The sequence below is a fragment of the Eretmochelys imbricata genome, chromosome 6 (genome assembly GCF_965152235.1).
Source record: "Eretmochelys imbricata isolate rEreImb1 chromosome 6, rEreImb1.hap1, whole genome shotgun sequence".
In the NCBI taxonomy this organism is placed as follows: Eukaryota; Metazoa; Chordata; order Testudines; family Cheloniidae; genus Eretmochelys; species Eretmochelys imbricata.
In genome coordinates, this window is record NC_135577.1 from 119,841,392 (window position 1) to 119,861,536 (window position 20,145).

General features: G+C 38.3%; 1 protein-coding gene across 8 annotated transcripts in view; it reads right to left on the reverse strand.

The window, feature by feature from the left end:
- Window positions 1–1,716: 1,716 nt before the first annotated feature.
- Window positions 1,717–20,145, reverse strand: part of SLC38A6 (solute carrier family 38 member 6) — a 53,616-nt gene continuing 35,187 nt past the window's right edge. For 2 of the 8 annotated variants that reach the window (XM_077819519.1, XM_077819520.1), the window contains exons 9-16: window positions 17,322–17,387; window positions 17,007–17,060; window positions 16,052–16,131; window positions 14,931–15,031; window positions 9,924–10,048; window positions 8,868–9,012; window positions 8,628–8,722; window positions 1,717–7,281 (exon numbers count right to left, since the gene is read on the reverse strand). In XM_077819519.1, coding sequence (XP_077675645.1) covers window positions 7,201–7,281; window positions 8,628–8,722; window positions 8,868–9,012; window positions 9,924–10,048; window positions 14,931–15,031; window positions 16,052–16,131; window positions 17,007–17,060; window positions 17,322–17,387 — 747 coding nt within the window. In that variant the 3' untranslated portion in view covers window positions 1,717–7,200. Of the gene's footprint in view, window positions 7,282–8,627; window positions 8,723–8,867; window positions 9,013–9,918; window positions 13,640–14,930; window positions 15,032–16,051; window positions 16,132–17,006; window positions 17,061–17,321; window positions 17,388–20,145 lie in introns of those variants that run through there. The other 6 variants (XM_077819521.1, XM_077819522.1, XR_013346448.1 and 3 more) reach the window with 6 other exon arrangements.

Below are 20,145 nucleotides of genomic sequence, written 5' to 3' on the forward strand. Positions count from 1 at the left end.
CTAATGGCAAAATTCTGGCCACACTGAAGTCAATGGGAAACCTCGTGCTGACTTCAATGGGACTTGATTTCATCCCTCTCTCTTTTCTGAAAGTAAAGGGGCGAGAGAAAGCAAGATAAGGAGGGGGTGTCAGAAAAACAGCCAGGAGCATGGGTGGTTCAAATCTGGGTTCAACTAAACCGCATTCCCCTTAACTCTTGTTTGTTATGAGGATGGCAGGAAGGGGTGAGCAGGGTTATTTGAAAGGAAATGGTTCTGGTTTAGTTTATCTAGGTACAGATATGGCTCTCATCACTATAGTATCTGAACACTTTTTTATATAAAAATATACTACCCAAATACAGCATTCTTACTTTATACTTACTAGACAGCTTGAAACAGTGATTAAATTGATTTAATTATACTGGCACAAACCCGTAATTTAGAATCACTGTGTGATGCTGGTAGATCAGGTGCCAGCTCATGCCAAAGCCCCTAAGCTTCACTGAACACTGACAAATGCATAGCTGGAAACTAGTCTGGTTCACCTGCATGTTAGCACTTTTAAAACAGATGTTCAGTTTATAAACGTGTTTTGTATTTGGAATTTATGAAATGCTTGTGAGTTCCTGCATGCATTAATCCCACTTATTATATCTGTATACCATGTTAAAAGAAATATTTAAGTGTTTGCTTTATAACTATAAAAGTGTTTGCTATGAAACTGTAAACATCCCTAATCAGGAGAGAACCATTACCAAGTGTGAAATACTAGTTTAACACATGTCCATCTCCTGCCCAACAGAAGAACTATGGACACCAGGTGAATTGTTGTGGAACTTCAGTGACCGAAAGACTTTGTTGATTGCTTCCCCCACAACCATGAAGAGGGGATGTGCACAAACCCTCGTTCCATTAAAGTTTGAACTCTGGGGGAAGGGAATAAAGATCCCTGACCAGAAGGAACTATATCACCATGTTGCTTAGAATTTGGAGAAGACAATATTTCTAAACGTAAGCCAGGGTTCCCCCCGCAAGCTGCTTAGCTTGAGTTAGCGCTAAAGGACATACAGAGCTTGCATGTTACAGCAGCTGCAATTACGTTTTGGAACCTAAGCCAAACTCATTTTTGTGCATATATTCACCTTCTTTAACCTTGTAAATAACTCATTTCCTTTTCTTAGTTAATAAATCTTTAGTTAGTTTATTACTGGATTGGCTACAAGTGTGGTCTCTGGTGATCTGAGGTGCAACTGACCTGGTGTAAGTGACTGATCCTTTGGGACTAGGAGTAACCTGAATATTCTTGTGATTTTTGGTGTAAGAGACCATCTATCACAAAGGCAGGCTTGCCTGGGTGGCAAGATAGACCAGAGTGCCTAAGGGGACTGTCTGTTATAATGCTTCATACTCGATAGCTGGGGAAATCTAATTATAGAACACACAACCAATTTGGGGTTTGTGTCCTGGTTTGTAACAGTCTGCCTTGAGGTCAGCATCCATGTTTATGAACGACTCTAGACAGTTCAGCACACTGAAACCCTTTTCAACAGTGTTTACAGCGGTTTAGTTTAATCTGATATTTTACTGAATTAAACGGAACTGGTAACTCAGTTACATTGCTGAAAAAATTCCAAAATCTTTTTCTCTTTTTATATATCACAGATTCTAGGGTTATGAGCAGCATTCCTTAATAGTCAATAAAATAAATTAAATGCAATTATTTCCACAATCATACATTGTTGCATAGTTTATTTGCACATACACAGAAATTCATATCTCGTAGAAAGAAAAAAAAATAACTGAATTCACATTTGGCAAAACTGTCTTCATAACGAGGGCCCTGATTCTGAGCCAGTTTTATACTGTTAATGTCTCCAGTAAAATAGGTGCTTCACAGTGTTTTTAAAAATGATCTTCGTGAACTAAATTTATACACTATTTTTAACCACATAAAATGACATTTCCACAGAGCACGAGAAATGTATGAATTGGATGTGAGCTCGTTTTCTCTCTCAGGAAAACATTGTAAACATCAGCTGTTTAAGCACGTTTCTCAAAATGGGTGTTACCAGAACAGTGACAAAAACGATAGCGATGGCATTGCAACAGTACATAATTATTTTGTTATAATTAGTAGGACGTAATTTCTACTGTTCTTGAGTGTGAAATATGATGCATTCAAATTGATCAGACATTTATTAAATTACATCAGAATTCTGGCCAGGCATGCCTCCAAGCGCTGCATGGAAGGAATCCTCCAAAAAGTGGGACAATTCCCACCACAGTTCTTATCAGAAATGAACACTATATATATTCCATCCCATATCATGCATATTTAAGTAGTTGGGCTGTTAAACTAAAAACAATTTCTGCACAGTGACAGTCCAACTGAAAATAATGGGAATATATAGGTCAGAACATGACTATTCAGTTTATCTTAGGCCATGTCTACACTTACCAGGGATTGATGCTGCTGCAATTGATGCAGCGGGGGTTGATTTAGCAGGTCTTTCACAAGACTCGCTAAATCGACCGCACAGCGCTCTCCAGTCGACTCCGGTACTCCACCGGAACGAGAAGATTAAGGTACTGCCTTCGATGCAGCGCAGTATGGACACCACAGTAAGTTGACCTAAGCTACACTATTCACATAGCTGGAGTAGCGTAACTTAGTTCGACTTACCACAGTAGTGTAGACGAGGCCTCAGACCTACTATATAGTGAAACAAAAGGCGTAAGAAACTCAACTGTTAAACATACAGGGATATATACAGCAGAGAATTTTAATTAGATTACATTTCTAGTGTTGTGAAAACAAAGCTCTATGTAAATATTAAGAGGCAAACTGCTTACTAGATAGCACTCATTAAAATATAGAAAAATGTCAGCATTTCACAAAAACTAAAAACATGTTACAATGAGTACAAGCAAGCTCCTTTTTTCGTAACTTCGTTTTCCTTAACTCTGCTTCCAACATTTACAGTAATGAGGGACTAGAATAGAAATACCATATTCACCCAGCTAAATACAGGTAGCTCTGTAATTTGATCAGCATTCAAAATGTGCGGGCAAGGGCAATGGGAGAGAGAATGATTTATTTAGCCTAAAAATGTTCCCAAATCATTTCTCTCTCTCCCAATGCATCTGCATCTCTCTTACAATGATCAGCATTTTCATTTAGGATACACATACCCTCACCCACCTACAGAAAAAAATACATAGATTATGAGCGGCGGGGGTGGGGGGGCGCGGAGGCGGGGAAATCACTGGTTCAAACCCTCTGGGGTTGCACTGGTGACACATCATCATGCAAACTCCTAACAGACATATTGAACTAGCACTAAATGGGGCTCACTCTGCTAAGTGAAGCTAGTTGAACGAGCTACTTTCTTTTAAAAAATGTTCAAAGAAAAATTTTTCCTAGTTTTTGAAAAGTGCATTTTTCTTCCTTGGGTTTTGATTTTTCAACACAAACTTGAAAAATATCAATGAAAAACAGAAATGACCATACCAAAAAACCCTGTTTAAACATTTTTTTTCATAAAAAAAGTTCAATGAAAAGTTTTCATCCAGCTCTGTTGTAAGTTGTATTGGCACAAGCTCTATTTTGCACTGTTTCAGTGCAGCTACACTGTGAATTTGTACTGGTATAACTATGTTGCTATAGTTACATTGGGCTAAAGACTCAGTAAACACATGGTCCGTTTTCCCCTCTATTTCCATTTAACTTATTTATAAAGCAGTAAATAAGTTTTAAAGATGATGTTGACATGAGGACAAAAAAATGGTATAAAATATTGATATAATTAATGAGGGGAGAGAAACGGTAGCTTTTATCCAGGGACTCTCCCACAATATAGGCAAGCATATGAGCAAGGACAATAGAAGTGTCAGTATTCTGGAAACTGAGGTTATTTCTCCAGATTTTAGGTTCTGCCAAACTTAATTTCCTATAAATGTATTTCTTTTCAAAAGAAACATTTGTAACTCTTCTCCTTGTAAAAAGAAAATAAATTGGTTAGTCTCTAAGGTGCCACTAGTACTCCTTTTCTTTTTGCGAATACAGACTAACACGGCTGCTACTCTGAAATCTTCTCCTTGTGAAGATAACCCTCATACTATAAATCAATGCACTGCTGTCTTGTCTGCAATACCCTGCACCTAGACTGAAATAATATAGCTCCAACAGAGGTATGAATTGCTTCCATTCCCCTTAATGGAGTATTAACTTCACAAACTAGTATTAGCCTTTTAAAAGCTTAGCTATTTGGCTGTACCCAGCCATGTTAAAAAAGTGTCATGTTTACCTAGATTACAGTGTAAAGTTGGTATGTTAAATGGGAAACCATTACAAATATAGCATTGATATGTTCATATGCTTTCAGATATTTCCTTAGCTGCATTCTTCAAAATTATGCACACAAACCTCATTGTAATTCCAGTCCTTTCAGAAGAGCAGGCTATTAAATTTAATACTGGACACAACTTTCTTTTTTTTTTTCCAGGGAGGCATAAGAAAACTGCAGATCTTGCCAGGTTTTTATAAGCTTTCCAGTTCACCCAGTTAAGTTTTTAATGTTAACTTACTGTGCAGTTTAAAATACCTTTTTAGATTACCATAATCGTGTCTTGCAGATATTACTAGATATTAAGATATGAGAGTAGGGCAAAGTAGTATGTGAAATAAAGAATTCCCATAGAAATTCCCCTGATTTTGATTAATATTCTTGTAGATTATTAGTGTCCTTGCAAAAAAGCTACAAGTAAACATGGAGACTGATCCAACGCTCATTCAAATGAATAGAATAATGCTCATTGACTTCAAATGGTCTTTGGATCAGGCCACATATGAAAAACAAGTAGTTGATTCACAACTGTCCCTACTGTCGCATTTACTCAAGATGGCTGGGTAACATCTATCCAAGGTTTAGATTACCCAAGATTTAGGTTTTTACACTGCTCATTGAAATATCTGAGCAGCGAACATTTAGTAGAAGGGGGAACTTAAAACATACCATGGAAAGAAAAGATAGTGATATTTGTTTATCAGGAGTAAAAAGTGGGAATAATTGCAAGAGAGATCAATGGCAGGACAGAGAGCCTCCTTCATGTTTGTTTGTTCTAGGCTTCCACAGTAATCCACACTGCCAATCCCTTGATCAAAGGAGGCAGGAGACTTCTTATGTTCAGAGGTACCCAAACTTTCCCCAACAGTTTGGTTCAGCTCAAGGCTACACTGTAAACTTCCTTGAGGCATATTATGTTCATTCATGAAGACAAGAGAAATATGCTACAGAAACTCCTAAGGTCAGATCCTGGGCTCTGATCAGGTCACTTTGCTCCATCAAAGCAGCACATTGACTCTGCTATAGAGACAGACGAAAGGGTAGCTGAGAATTCTCTTTGGCATGGAGGAATCCTGGGCTGGCAGAATGGTCTGTACCCATTCTTGCGGTTGGAAGTTGAAGCAGCCCTGTTTAGCCCTTTGTTGGCCCAGGACTAGAGCTGGTGATCAGAGCTATCTTTGCATCGACTTCCCTCAACTGCACAACTGAAAATTGTGTCAGCTGAGTTTATTTTAAATTAAAGTTGCAAAATACAGCTGAATTGCATAAATGTTACTTTAGAGCATTTCACTTTTGTATCTTATTTTACATTTCAGATGTAACAGTAAGTAGCAAATCAAATTAAAAGAAATATCACATCTGGAAATAGTGAAGTTTCCAAGCCTCTAAATCTTGCTGCTCCAGTCTGAGGACTAATTACTTAACTTTATGTAGGTCTCATTTTATCTTCTTAACTTCCTTAGAAGATAAAAAAAACCTATAGATTAGAGCATTTTCATTTTAAACTATATTCTCAACAAAGAAATTTTTAAAAATTGACCATCATTCCTATCACTGTTTCAGCTCCTCTGGTGTAAGCAATGTTGGCTCTGGGCTGCCAATACCATTTTTAGCATTGTGTGGATTAGAGCTCAGAGGAAGTCCAACTGGTGCTGAAAATGGCCATCGTATTTCATTTTAAGCATAAAGAGTGCAGAAGGGGATATGTAAGGGTTTAGCGATGTGGGGTGAAACTCTGGTCCTATATGGCAAAAGTCTCATTAACTTCAATAGTCCCAGGATTTCACTCTTGGAGTCTGATTCTTCTCTAACTTACGCCAGTGTAAAATTTAGACACACTCTAGTTCAACCATAATTTATGGGGCTAGAAGTCAGAATCATTGAATGAAGTTTTATGGCCTGTCTTATGCAAATCAGGCTAGATGATCATAATGGTTCCTTCTTGCTGTAGTACTTATGAGTACTTATGGAAGCTAACTGAGTTACACATGTGTGTGTTGGGGGGGGGGTTAAAAAAAAATCAGGCTCTAAATGCTTTGAATACTCATATTAGGTGACCAATATTCAAAAATTGGCATTTGTAATTGAAATGCTGGAAGATCTTAAGTGCAAAACAACAGTGATTGCTAGCGCTTCCGAAATACACAACAAATATCCTAGAAGGGCACAGAGTTTATTTGACAGACTCATTCCAAGAAGGCCTAAATTCAGTGAAGTATAAACTATACATAATTTAAAAGTGCAATTTCAAATAGAGGAATACGCTGGTGGGAGGGGAAATCTTCCTATTGGGTAGGGTAACAGTGTGGAGACCAAATCAGCTTCAAGATTTCAATACGAGGGTGGTAAAATTTTGAAAGCTATTTTAATGAAAGTGATGCAAATCCTTTTATAACTGCTGTTGTGAGACTTTCAATATTATGAATGGTACAAGTTTTTGTAAAGTCTGCCCATCTCAAGGGAAATCAGCTGAATCCAAGCCAGAACTCAGGAAATAAGTCCCTTTCAGCTCTGGGTGTTAGGGCAGGTTCAGATGCAGACCTCTGACCCTTTAAAATCTGAAAGCCTGAAACAAAATATTTTTTGCATTGTAAGCACACTATATAATGTCGTGTCATAAAGTGACCTTCACCTGGGTCATGTGAAGTCATTTTAAGACTAATATATTTGTAGAATGGAAGAGTTTAATTGTGCGAGAAGTAAACCAGTCAAAGAAATGGACATGAGAGTAAACAAACAAAATGTTACTTGTTTCATACACAGCTTTTGAAGGGTTTCTTCTTGAAGATGTCCAGCATTCAGTTGAGAATTTGCAATATGTTGCTGAGAATTGTCTCTCTCAAGTCCAGCTCAAGAAGCAATGGAAGGGATTTTATTGATTAATCCAATTGAAAATGATTAAGGCTAAACTTAAGAGACCAATAACTATGCCAAAAATAAACAATGCACAAGCCTGTGAAGACAGAAGAACAAACAGTGAATGTTGAACAGCCGAATTCAATTTATACTTCTGAGAATTGCTATTAAGACCCTGAATATGAAAAAGAAATTCTACCTCCAATGCACTGACAGGCTTTAACAGCATATTTTTTAAATGATCTGCTACGTTTAAAATAACCGAAGTATTTAAACACAGCTGCTCTTTCCAACACAAATTAAATATATTCAGAAAGCTATTCATCTATATGAACACTAAGCTAAGCCTGCTTTGGGAATGATTTCACAAAGAATTCCCTTTCAAAACCAGTTTAGTGTGTCCACACTATCCACCTGGGAACTGTGTAGATGAACTTTGCATATTTAACTAAATTCCTGGAAAGGAATTAATTCCATTTGACCCTATGCACACAGGGGCTCAAAGTAAGTTAAGAAACAGAATTTAAACTCTACTTTAAAGACAGTTCTAGTTAAATACATGCCAAACTCTACTAGAGCAGCCAGGGTGGACAGAGACAGACCCTCTGGAAACCATGTTTAGAAACAGCATTCTATTTTCAATAGCATTGAAATTGTTATAACAGTAAGCAGATTACTGATTTATAGCCAGCTCTGCTGATGTTATCATGCTCTATCTACACAAGCTACTCAAGACTTTAAACTGTATGTAGGTGTCAATACTAGTCTTTCCACTAAGATTTCCCATAATTGGTAGTCCTAGTGCAACCCTATAGAGGAGAGGGCGAGGGGAGATAAAAATGGTGGGAACATCAGCATAGATGGCCTGCTGGCATTTTAACCACTGTGTCCTCTAACTTTTCTCAGTTGATATGGTAGTTAAAATGACAATGACCATGGCCACAGGCAGCAGCATGTTGGTTGCATTAGAACTCCCTCAATGGCTACCACTGGTAGTGCTGTAGCTGTTGTATCAACCGTGGGAAATATTAGGGGAAAAGGGGGCTTGTGCCAAGGAAGGTTTATTAGGGAACAGCATGTAAACCGTGTTCCACACAAACATGGTTTGGCTGGACAACATGGACAAGGCCAAACTATATCAGAACCGTGTTTAAAAACAGATGGATCTGGTTTAAAGCCCCAGATCTGGATTTTGGGGAAATGTGGATTCAGATCAATATTACACAGCTTAGGTTCATGAAAGAGGTAGACTACACTAGTTTCAATAAGACCAGAGAACTGAAACAGAACGTAGCAGAAGACAAACTCCACACTACTATTGCAGACTTCAGGCTGCTAAAAATGGGTGCAGTGCAAAAGGCAAAGCATATTCTGTAGTATAATAAAATTTATCTAACATTAGAATCCTTGCATACAAAAACAACACATGGAAAAATAACATACCCCAAGCTTCTGTCGTGACATAAAGTCCTCCCTGCTAAGTTTAAGATAAAACAGTCCAGGATACACAAAGAGCAAACACGTAGATGTGGTAGAGCCTTTACAAGATAATAAGAAAAAATTATTTGTGGTAAGACTGGTACAGGGATATAAGCAGATATATTGTGTGATCTTTTTAGAATAGAACCCCATAACCCCCAAAACAAAACAACAAAAACCCAAACAAACAAAAAAAAAACTTACCAACTAATCCAAATACATTTCTAATATCAGGCACATACAATGCAAGCAAAACAATGATTGCATTGAGTGCTAAAGTGACAAGGATATGGCAAATCCACGAAGTAGGAAGATGAGATAAAAATATCATCATTACAGCCTTCCTTGCCTATATAATGAAAGGGGGAAAAAAAATTCAAGCAGGCACAAAACTTTATTCTAAAAGCCTTATTGTTATTTCCATTTTGATAAAGTATACCTTAGGTTTTACTTGGAAAAGACCGTTTTAGAGGAAAACATTTATTGATGTAGTTCAACAAAAGCCAAAAAAAAAAAAAAAAAAAAAAAGGCGTTCACATATAAATGTCATAGAAAATATGACACATATACTTTACCGCCTTTAAAGAACAAAACATTTAAATTACTGCAAAATTGTGCGCATACACAAATCATTAATATATGTAACTAGCTCCTTATGAAGAGCATATGGATTGTAGTAGTTGGATATACTTTGATGTTAATATTTGCTAATGGTTACGTTTATCCAGAGAGGCATATCATTATCCTGAAAACTAAATGAAGTTCTGAACATAAATCCCCTACCAACTGACAGAATTGTCCCCTAAATTTTAGAACCACGTGATAAATACTGCTTTAAAACTTAAGTAAATGTTACACTATGTGAAGACAAAGCTACATTAAACTTTTGTTAAATCACTAGCAGCAGAGTATTATTTGCTGACTTCAATTTTCCTCTCCATACAGCCTTTTGAAAACAGAATTTAAGAAAAATGAAACAAAATAAACTTTAGAAATACTTTAGTCTCCAAATTAAAAACAATGCTGTCGGTTAGTTTAAATCTAAGCTCAGTCTCAAAAAGCATAAATTAGCTTAGTGGTTAGTTGTTATTTTGGAGTTTTCATGGAACATATGCAAGTATGAGGACTTTGATCAATCACTTGACAAATGAGTAAGATACACAAAGCTAGATGTCACTCTAATATTGCAGTCTGCAAAGAATTAGCATTACCATACTATGAAACTGCTATGCCAGCATCAAAACTTTTAGGAGTACTTACAGGGAAATGGATTAGAGGCACTGTCAAAATCACAGCAAATAACATGCCTAGTTTTACAGTCATGATGACAATATCATGCGGCAGGTACCTGGTGTAACCTTGAAGTAATTCTGAGTCCACTTTGTCTGAAAAACCAAGAAATTGAATGTCATAAACCAAAGGGAATTCAGAAATAGAACAACTATATCTCACCTATATTAATTCTCAGAGTTTCCATTTGGAGCAACTACTAGGCTGTTTTGTGCCCATAGCAGAATGGAGGCCGTGTACAAATTTCTTCCTGCCCTTAATGAAGCCAACAATAAACATATGTATATTTGATACTCAGTCTAGAGAAACTTCCATTGTCTGAGTCATGAAACCAAGCTATGTACAAGTGAGAAAACAAACATGGAGAAGAAAGGGCTACAAGAGAGGGATACTCAGGCTTTGCAGATGTAGACTATAAGCTGGCCAATCCACAGGCAAGGCAACACTGTGCTAGTGTCTGGGATATGGGTGGTTGGACTCAAGCCTGCATACTGTAGTATAGACAATGGAGCCCAAGGCAGGATTACAAAGAGTATAGATGCTCCAGTGCTTCAATAACAAATCCAAGGTCTGCTAACTTGAGTTTTACTAACCCTGCACTTACACTGCAGGCATACCCTGAGTGGCTTAAAGAAAAGAGATGATGATGATGAGACAGATGATAAATTATCCTGTAAAGACAGCACAACTCAAGGCCCCTTCTGTAGATAACTGAATTTGATGAGTTGTAACCAAGGCATTTGTGGTAGCCTTCAAAGAAGATATCCAAAATAGCGATGAGTGGGGCTTGAAGAGGGTCCACTTCGTTAAACTAAAACCAAAGGAAAAATATTCAGACCAAATAAGACCTTATCAGAATCTTTTCTGGTTTATGCCAGAATAGTAATAATCCATGGGGAATACAAGAGGATTTACCCTCTCAGGCTCCAAGCAGTAAGGTGAAGCCTGGTACAACTCATTTGAAAAATTTGGTCCTGCTATGGCATGTCCTAGAGAATAGGCTTGCTAACTGACACCTCCAGTTTGAAGAATGAGGGTCTCAGTAGTTAGAAATAATCAGAACAATTTTTGCTAGGTTTTTAGTCTTCTTGATCATTTGTCTGAACAGAAGAAAAAAAGGGTGGAATTCAATAAGCCAAGGCACTGTGCCATATAGCTGATTCTTTATTTCTGGAACAGAAAACTAGGAGACACTTTTTGGTTAAACTGGGTGGTGAATTTGCTCAGACGTAAACTCTTTCTGCTGGACCAATTGACCTTACATGTTCAGCTTTCCATACACATATGGTATAAAGTGATTTGGAAGGTAAAATTTCACCATTTGGGAAAGTAGCTGCAGCGCCTCTAATTTCAAAGAGAAATTCTTGGTTATTCCTCCTAATGTATATATGCTACTGTTGTTTAATAGTTGCCTTCTTTCGGTATTTTTGCAGACTAGTTATTATGGGGAAAGGATGATTAGCTAAAGTCATTAATGACTTTAACATGTTAACTTCTATTAATGACACATGAGATTGAGATTTGTTTGTTTGACATGTAAGTGATTGGATATTGTGGAAAAAGGCTGGTGCTTGAGAGCAGGCAAGTTAAACCCTGGGAAGTACAGGAATTTAATAGAAAACAGGGTAGAAGCAACATAAGAGACCAGATGAGAGAACTTTCAGTAAGAACTTTAATTCCCTCAACAGTAATGAGGGTTCTTCCCTTATCTCCACCACCATTTTAAAACTATTTGGAGAGTGAGATTAGTTTTACAAAAGTCACATCTGGGGTGGCAACTATTATGTTCAAATCTCTTATAGCACAAGCACAACTCCTATTTTTGGTACTAAAAGTGGGAAATGATGATTACTTAGAAAACAAACCAATAACTGCAACTTTCACTTTTGTTTCCACGACTTTTGCCCTTTCATCCTGACCATTCATGACTTTTCTTGGAAGATGCCATGATTTTAACAAAAATCACTCCCCTACAGATGATCCACTACTCTAACTCATAGCAGATTTATGCTACCATGGGCTTCTGCTCCTATCAAAGCCTCTTGGTCACCTTGACTTACAGATCCACAGCAAAGAGTCAACATCCTTCCAAATAGGATGTAGAAGAAACATCTGTTCTCAAAGGAGTTCTTTTTTGCTTTCCAGTTGGTTTTTACTTTTCTAGGAATGGCGTTTATGACAAGGGGATGGATAGGTGGGGCAGGGGTGAGGGAGATTCACTCATGAAATTTAATTTGCCTTTTTGGCTAAAGATAGGGAAGGAGTAGCCTGCACACAGGAATGTATGTATGTATCCTCTGCAAAAAAACCCTATTTAATTAATGTACATTATACCATCAGGCCTGAAAGGAAAGGAAAAGAGACAATCATTTCAATCAAAGTAAAGGTTAAGGGCTGGAGTCAAGGCAAAGCAAGGCTCCAATTAGGTCTACTGCATAAGGGACCAGGAACATGGTCTCCAGGACATGACTTCAGTGCTCTTTCTTACTTTCCCTTTTTGCTGGGGGCTTATCTGGAAACAAAATGAACAGGAACCCCACCCTGGAATCAGCTTCAGTGGTCTTCTGCAGTGGCACTCAGCACCCACATTCTCCCGTAGGCTGTTTGTTTCAACTTTCTTCCATGTGGAAAGAGCCAGCATGTGGTGGAACTAGCCCATGTTGCATTGACCAATCTGACATGGTGCTAGGCTGCAAGGTGAATCAGGCTGCGCTTTTATCATTTGAGGGGAAGCCCAGGTAACTTATTTGCTCGGTCACGGTCAGATCCAGACAAAGGGGAATCAAGTGGGGGGGGGGGGGAGCTAATTTGCAGGAAGGCAGTAAAAGTCAGATTAGAAAGCTGGCAGGAGCAGTCCTACACCAATAGCAAAGGCACTGAGGTAGGGACTGCTAGTCTCCACCATTTAATTGATAATAGGAATTTGTTGTGCCTACAAGAGAAATACGTTAATGCTCTGAAGGGGCAGCGTTATTTTTTGCAAGAACTCAAAGCAATTTCCTCTGCAGATCAGTAATTATTTGGTAGGTGTCAACAGGACTGGTGTTGTGCCAGAGTGTCCCGAGCCCACAGACATTCTAAACAGATAGCACAAAATACCCAGAGAGACAAGGGTTCTCTTAAGAGCATTTCGCCCCCTACTGTTGGGCTGAGAGTTTTATTTATTTTGACTGACACATGTTAACTTCATGAGAGGAGTGAATTTTGAGAAGCAATTTGAAAGAAGAATCCTCACGCAGGTCAGTAATGCATTTCAGTGACCATGTTTGTTGATGCATCTGAAGAAGTGGATTTTTTACCCACGAAAGCTTATGCCCAAATAAATCTGTTAGTCTTTAATATGCCACCAGACCTCCTTGTTGTTTTCATGTTTGTATAATGCTACCATACTGCAGAGGGCAGTTGATCCAGATTGCTGGATGGAAACTTGAGAGAATACAACTTTGGCATGCACGATCTAGGAACAAAATGTACAATCGTGAAAATAAAGCTGGACACATGTAGAGCTGAACAACTTGCTCTTGGAAAGATATAGCACCGTGACATTATATGACAGGGTACTGCAAACACTATCACACAGTTGACATACCACACTGATACAGGTAGCTTCTATCTATATGTTACAGGAAGACTGAACTGCTATATTAAATGGACACTCACCTACTTCTGACAATGTTATGATAGACCTTTAAAAAAAGAAAGCCATTGTGTAGTTAAGAGTTCTGAAATCTGTCTAAGTATTTGGGAGAAGCAAGCCTACCAGAATGGCTATTAAGTCACCTACATTTAAGCCCCAGCTACAAAAAATGGCACTTCAAAGTGTTCAAGAACTCCATCATCAATTGCATAGTTATTACACTGCTGCTGCAGCATACTGCCATGCAAAATCTACAGAAAAGCAGAATTGAAGGAGTCTACTGAACAGATAGGATGATTTTTATATGGACAAGTTTATAATCGGAATTCCTCATTTTCTGTTTAAATACAAAAATTCACCAACAAAACATAACTACCACCCTCCCCATCCTCACCCTGAACAAAATGGCAAGGGTCCTTTAAAGAGAGAGACACCTTCAACAGAATGCACACCTTGGTCTCTATGACCACAGTAATTCATACTCTATGTATCATTTTGTGTTTGTGCTTCCTCTGGTTTGCCTTTCTGTTGCAGATAGCAGCAGTATCTTTAAGAAGTCACTTTGTGTGGAGGAATCTATGATACAAATAATTAGTGAGGCTGTTTTAGTAAAGCTTTCTTGGAGTGTTCGTTTAAACTTTTGGTTTTGTTTCATTAATCAAACAGATTTCTATTCAAATAAATCCATACAAGAAACCTACATCTTATCATGGCCTATGTGATGTGTCCATGCTGCTCTTGGCAATGCTTTGGAGAGAGGCAAAGGTGACTGTAATCCACCTTTATACCTCCGTGCTCCCAGGGTCATCCTGCTACTGACCCAGCCCTTGGTGAAAGGCACAGCAGGCCCCGTTGTGCTACAGGTTGACCGAATGGTAATTAGCATGTCAAGCTTCTCTAACATAGGCATGATCTTAGAAGATATTTCACTAATCCCAATTAATTAAGTGAACGGTTTACTTGTATAGTGTTTACGGCCCCTATCCGGCAAAGAATTACATACATGCTTAACTTACACGCTGAGCTACCATACTGAAGTTAATTTTTACAAAGCTAGGCACCTCTGTAAGCCTTTGCAGGACTGGTGCTTAAGTGGCTTAATTATTTCATATGTGCAACACAGGCCTTATTTTAAATACCCCAAATATTTTATTCCTTCATATGCATTCTATAGTAGGCTTTATATATTTGCAAACAGAATGAATTATTTAGCACACAAATCAAATGAAAAAATCCTTGGGAGCAGGCTGAATCAGTACATGTATTATGCAGTACATGATAAGCCAGAACATTCTTCACTATTATCTTGACCTCTAAAGAACTGTTAAGAACATACTTACCATAAAAAGTAAGGTACCCAAACAAGGCAGACACAAAATAGAGTAGGAAACTCAGACCAATTCCTGTATTGGTTACATTCTGCATTCTGCTTTTTGATGGACTAAAATGCAAAACAACACCCCCCATCCCCGAATAATTATTATGGTTTAATGTATGGTTTGAAGTGTTGAACACATAGCAGTTTATCTTTAGAATGATCTTGCAATTTACATTTTACAGGGATGAACCCCTGTGGTTTATCATTACCCAATACTTTGCTGGTCACTGTATTTGCAGATTTCAAATCACTTTACACATGAAGACAAGTATCATTATCCCCATTTTACAGACATAGAAACTGAGGCACACAGAGGTGAACTCCCCACCCCCGCATCCCCAGTTCTGACTTGCCCAAGATGACACATCAAGTCAATGGCAGAGCCAGGAATAGAACCTAGTCCAGTATCCTATCAACTGAGCCCACACCAATGGTGGTGGTGACTATCATAACAGTGCAGATTTGGCCAAATGCAGGCTCTCTGGCTGCTATAAAAATCAGCAAGTAAATGTCTGTGGATTTTGTTTTTTTCCCAGTAGACAATGAAAACGTATTTGCTAGTTTCTCTGCTACAAATATAATCAGAGGCTATGTCTACACTATAAGCGAGGCATGTGATTCCCCTGCTTGTGTACACCTATTTGCAAGTAGCTTGATGAGAGCTAGCGTGAGTATAAATAGCAGTTTAGACGTGGAAGCATGGACAGCAGAGGCAGGGGTGAGCTGTGCTGAGTACAAACCTTCCTGAAAACAGTGGGGACATATCTAGCATGGCATAGGTCAGCTGTGCCTCTGCTGTCGGTTCCCATGCCATCACGGCTACATTACAATTCATACTCGCTAGCTCTTATTAAGCAAACACAATTATGTGCATATAAGCAGAGGAATCACACCCCTAGTTTGTAGCGTAGACATAGCCTAATGCTGCCTCAGATGAAAATTTTGCCTACCTAATATATAAAGGATAAATTGTCATTGTTCAACTGCACTCAGTTGAATATGGAACAGATTTTCTGACAACTTTGGTTGAATAAAAAAAACACTATCATTATATTTCAACATTACTTGCTTTCCATATGTTACCTTCGGAGCTCACAGTAAATGGGCAATACTGAGGTATGGCAGAGAAACGAGAAGGCCATGGTTGGAATGGCATAAGCACTCTAAAAGGAGGGGTGGGGGGAGAGAAACAAAGAAAAAAATTCTCACTATAAACAGCTGTAAATTAATTTGAGTGAACCTAAGATTCTACTTCATGACCTCAATCCAATGCCTGAAATCAATGGGAGGGGTTTTGGACTAATGCTTCTGGATAAGCTCTATACTAGATAATGGGGGTTTCCCAATTGTTTCATGCAACTGTGCCATTTCAGCTGAGAACTCTGGTATATCAGCCAACACCCTCCTGACAGTGGAGGGTACGGGCTACAAGACTCTTTTTGGATATATAAAGCCCAAAAGTGCCACATCTTACTCACCTTACTCATGTGGGTTCTTCCACTTTAGCTCCTGAGCCTACTCCCATAAGTAGGATAAGTAGGATTTGGCACATAGGGTCGGAAAAATACTACCATTGGTTATTTATATAGTATGAAACTTACCAAATTATAAGTACAGCTGTCTATAACATGCAACATTACTGTGTCAAATTACTGACTCCTTTAACCTGCCCTGAACTTTTAGTTAAAAAATTCAGTATTTGTCTCTCTTAAAAATTGGTTACAGCATTCAGAAACCTGAAAGACCTAAAAAAATGCTTTTGCAAATGAAGTCTGAAGGCTGTTCTATAATCAAAAAGTTTTATCAGTAAAACTGTCAGGGGTGTGATTTTTCTTCTGCACAACTAACAGCTAGAAAATTTTTTTTAATGAAGGCTGAGACTCTGGAGAACAACTTAGAGGCATATGTGGGTACCCCCAACCTACAGCTATTCCTTTAAAAAACATTGGTTTATGCCCTATGCCAGCAGGGTTCATATCCATTAAAAAAACAAAACCTCTGCGCACCCCACCTGTTATTAAGATACACAGCACATTACCTCCTTAGAAAAATGAAAGAGCTTTGCTTTACAATCCTCAGTAGAATATGAAATCTGTGCAAGATACATACACAAAAAAAGGGAAATGACATATTAAATGACTGACTACAAACCACAGACATTAGATCACATTGTTTCAAGCTAATAAAATCATGCTAATTAAAGAGTACCAATATTCTATGAATGAAAAGAAACTAAGGATTTACCAACTTTTTTAAATTATAAAATATTACTAACCTGAGGGTTTTGATGTAGAGAAAGAATTATTTATATTACTAAAAAGATATAAAAGCTTCAAAATAGCATATATGTTACCTGTAAGATCTCTATAGAGCTGTTTAATGTCAGTGGACAAGGGATGGACCATTTTTTTATTACAACCTGTAAAGACAGCGTGTATTTAATTTTTTCAAGACTGCCTGAAAGCTGGGGTATTATATAAATAATTAGAACATGAGTATATTGATAAACACAGTAATACAAGGCACTTACAAACAACCTGCTTGTCTATTGGAGAGCTGGGCAAGGAAGATCAAAAAGATTTGAGAGAAAATGCTGTCAACATCATTCCACCCAGCCAGTTAATTAGATATTAAAGGAGGTCTAACATTGCAAGGGCAGAAACGTGGTTGTAATTAAATGGCAAAAGCAGGAAAAGAAAACTCCCCAAACCAAAACCCTAATATTTCCCAGAAATCTATAGGGAGTTTTACTCACACTGATGGTTTCGACAGGTCCATGTGGTGGGGACGAAAATTAGAAGGAAATTAAGGAAAAAAAATATGACACTTTCCCTCTCATGAATCGATTTATAAGTATAGTTACATTCTTCCTGTCACTGTATTTATGGCTCTGTCCACATTTCCCATTCTAGTTACCTATTTTTAGGTGTTAGAAATTCTTTATATCACTTGCTCCAGGCTTTAAACTTGAAATAATAAGGGGTCAGATTCATGACAGGGATAAAATGGAAGAGATCTGTCCTTTTATCTCTGAAACTCTACCTGTACAAACATGATAGAGAGACAAGATTGATGAAGTAATATCTTTTATTGGACAAACTTCTATTGCTGAGAAAGAGAGAGAGAAGCTTTCGACCCTACACGAACTGTTCTTGAGGTACATGTACAAACGTGGCATTCTCAAGAAAGCAATGACTAGAAGCTCCCCACTCTCATGCAGTATCCCCAGCAAAAGTGTGGCCAGAGGGAATAGTGGGTACATGGCATGCTATTCATGCAACCTTGCAACACAGACAGAAAAAAACCCTTCTGCAGCAATAACATAGGTCTTAAATTATGCAGCTTAGAAACTTTTAAAATATTTTTCATCAGCTAAACTCAAAGCACTTTGCAAATGCAGGTAAGTTTAATTATTTCCATTGCAAATGAGGGCACTGAAGTAGAGAGAGGAGATGAGACTTGCTTGAGGTAACACAACAGGAAAGAGATCTAGGAATAGAACCCAGTTCAATACCCTATACACTAGACCAGTGGTGCCTAAACTTTTCCTGTTGTGCCCCTGCCTTACCAGTAATGGAATCTGTCCGTGCCCCTCCATTACAGCACAGTTGGCTCAGCAGAGGAGCTGGGGCTGAAGGCAGACACGGAGGCAGAGCTGGGTGCCGCTCCCTCTTTGCCCCCCTCTACCATGGGGGCTAGCCTGCTGGGCCCCACTCCACGCCGCCCTGAACTTTCCTCCATGGCCCCCTAGGGTGGAGTGCTGCACAGTTTGGGAACCACTGCACTAGACCATGTTGCTTAAATAAGACATGAGCGATATATGGTGCCTATCCCTGCAGCAGGGCATATTAAATTTGTGCTCACACGCAAAAGCTGAAGGAGACAGTATGTGCATGAAGCTGACTGTACAGAATTATTGTATAAGTAAAATAAGGGCATTACTTCCAATGACTGGTGCAGATTTCTTCTGCAACAAATTGAAGTACATCTGTCATGACAGAAATTAATACTGTGCAAACTACAACATGTATTTCAATAGTACATATCACCTGCTTCAAAGCAGTTAACTATGAAAACTAAATTGTATTTCATACAGCTTCCAGATTTTCAGTGTAGCAGTTTTTAAAAAAACAAAAAAACATCACCTTACATTTTTGTCTAACAGTATTATTTTTCTTTAAAAATACATAATGGCATATGGCCTCACTTACTGTTCTTTGTAGTTCCTAAGTTGTCATTTACGAACTAAGGCAGAAATGTGCAATTTTTACAGCTTCATAAGAAATATAGTACCCTCCGCATCCCTGAAATACATAGGGTTTCCTAGCCACACACACAAGTTCTGGGCCTGGAACCAAAATGCTTTCTACCTCTGCAGTATCCACATGTGAATCTTGCTTATAGTTTATGTTAATCTCTTATGGTTCTATGCATACATTTCTTTAAACCAAATTTTTTTTCAGATCTGTTCATTCATCGTAATGTCTTATTTCTGAAAACTGCACACATTTCCTTTTAAATGTAAAAGGACCACAGAATGCATTTTAAAACTCACTGCACCTACCTCAGCCCCAGATCTAACCAATAATTCTTGAGGGTGGTAACTTTTTTAAAACATATTTTAGAGGGGAGGTCAAACACTGAGCTAATAATGTAAACTCATTTTCAGCCTTGTTAATTACGGAGAGGCTATTGTTGCTCCATAATACCAAGCTGAAGAAGATTACCTCCCAACCTCCCCATAAGAGCATTTCACTTCTTGACAGATCCCCTAAGGAGCTGTTTTGGTCAGCTTTGAAGTTTGGTTTTATCACACGGTTCAGTTCCTAATGGGCTGCCTCGCTCTCCTGGATGGCACGTTCTTTCGACTCATTTTCCACAATGTTTATCCTTTTATACAATAAGTCTGCTGTGCAAGTCAATGCAAGCCAGAGTAAAGCAGGGGGCATTTTGCCATGCTTCTAAATAGGACTCTTGTTTACATAACTTCTTGATCCTACTAAATATTACATTTATGCATTAGCAACTGTATATTCTCTTCAGTAAAAAGCAATGCAATTCTAAGGCACAATTCTCTTCCTAGGGCTGCATAACAGATCTCAGCTCCAATATTTGGTTCTGTTTCCTTTACAGAGCCCACAATTGGGGAATATCAGGGTCAAAAATCCCCCAAATGG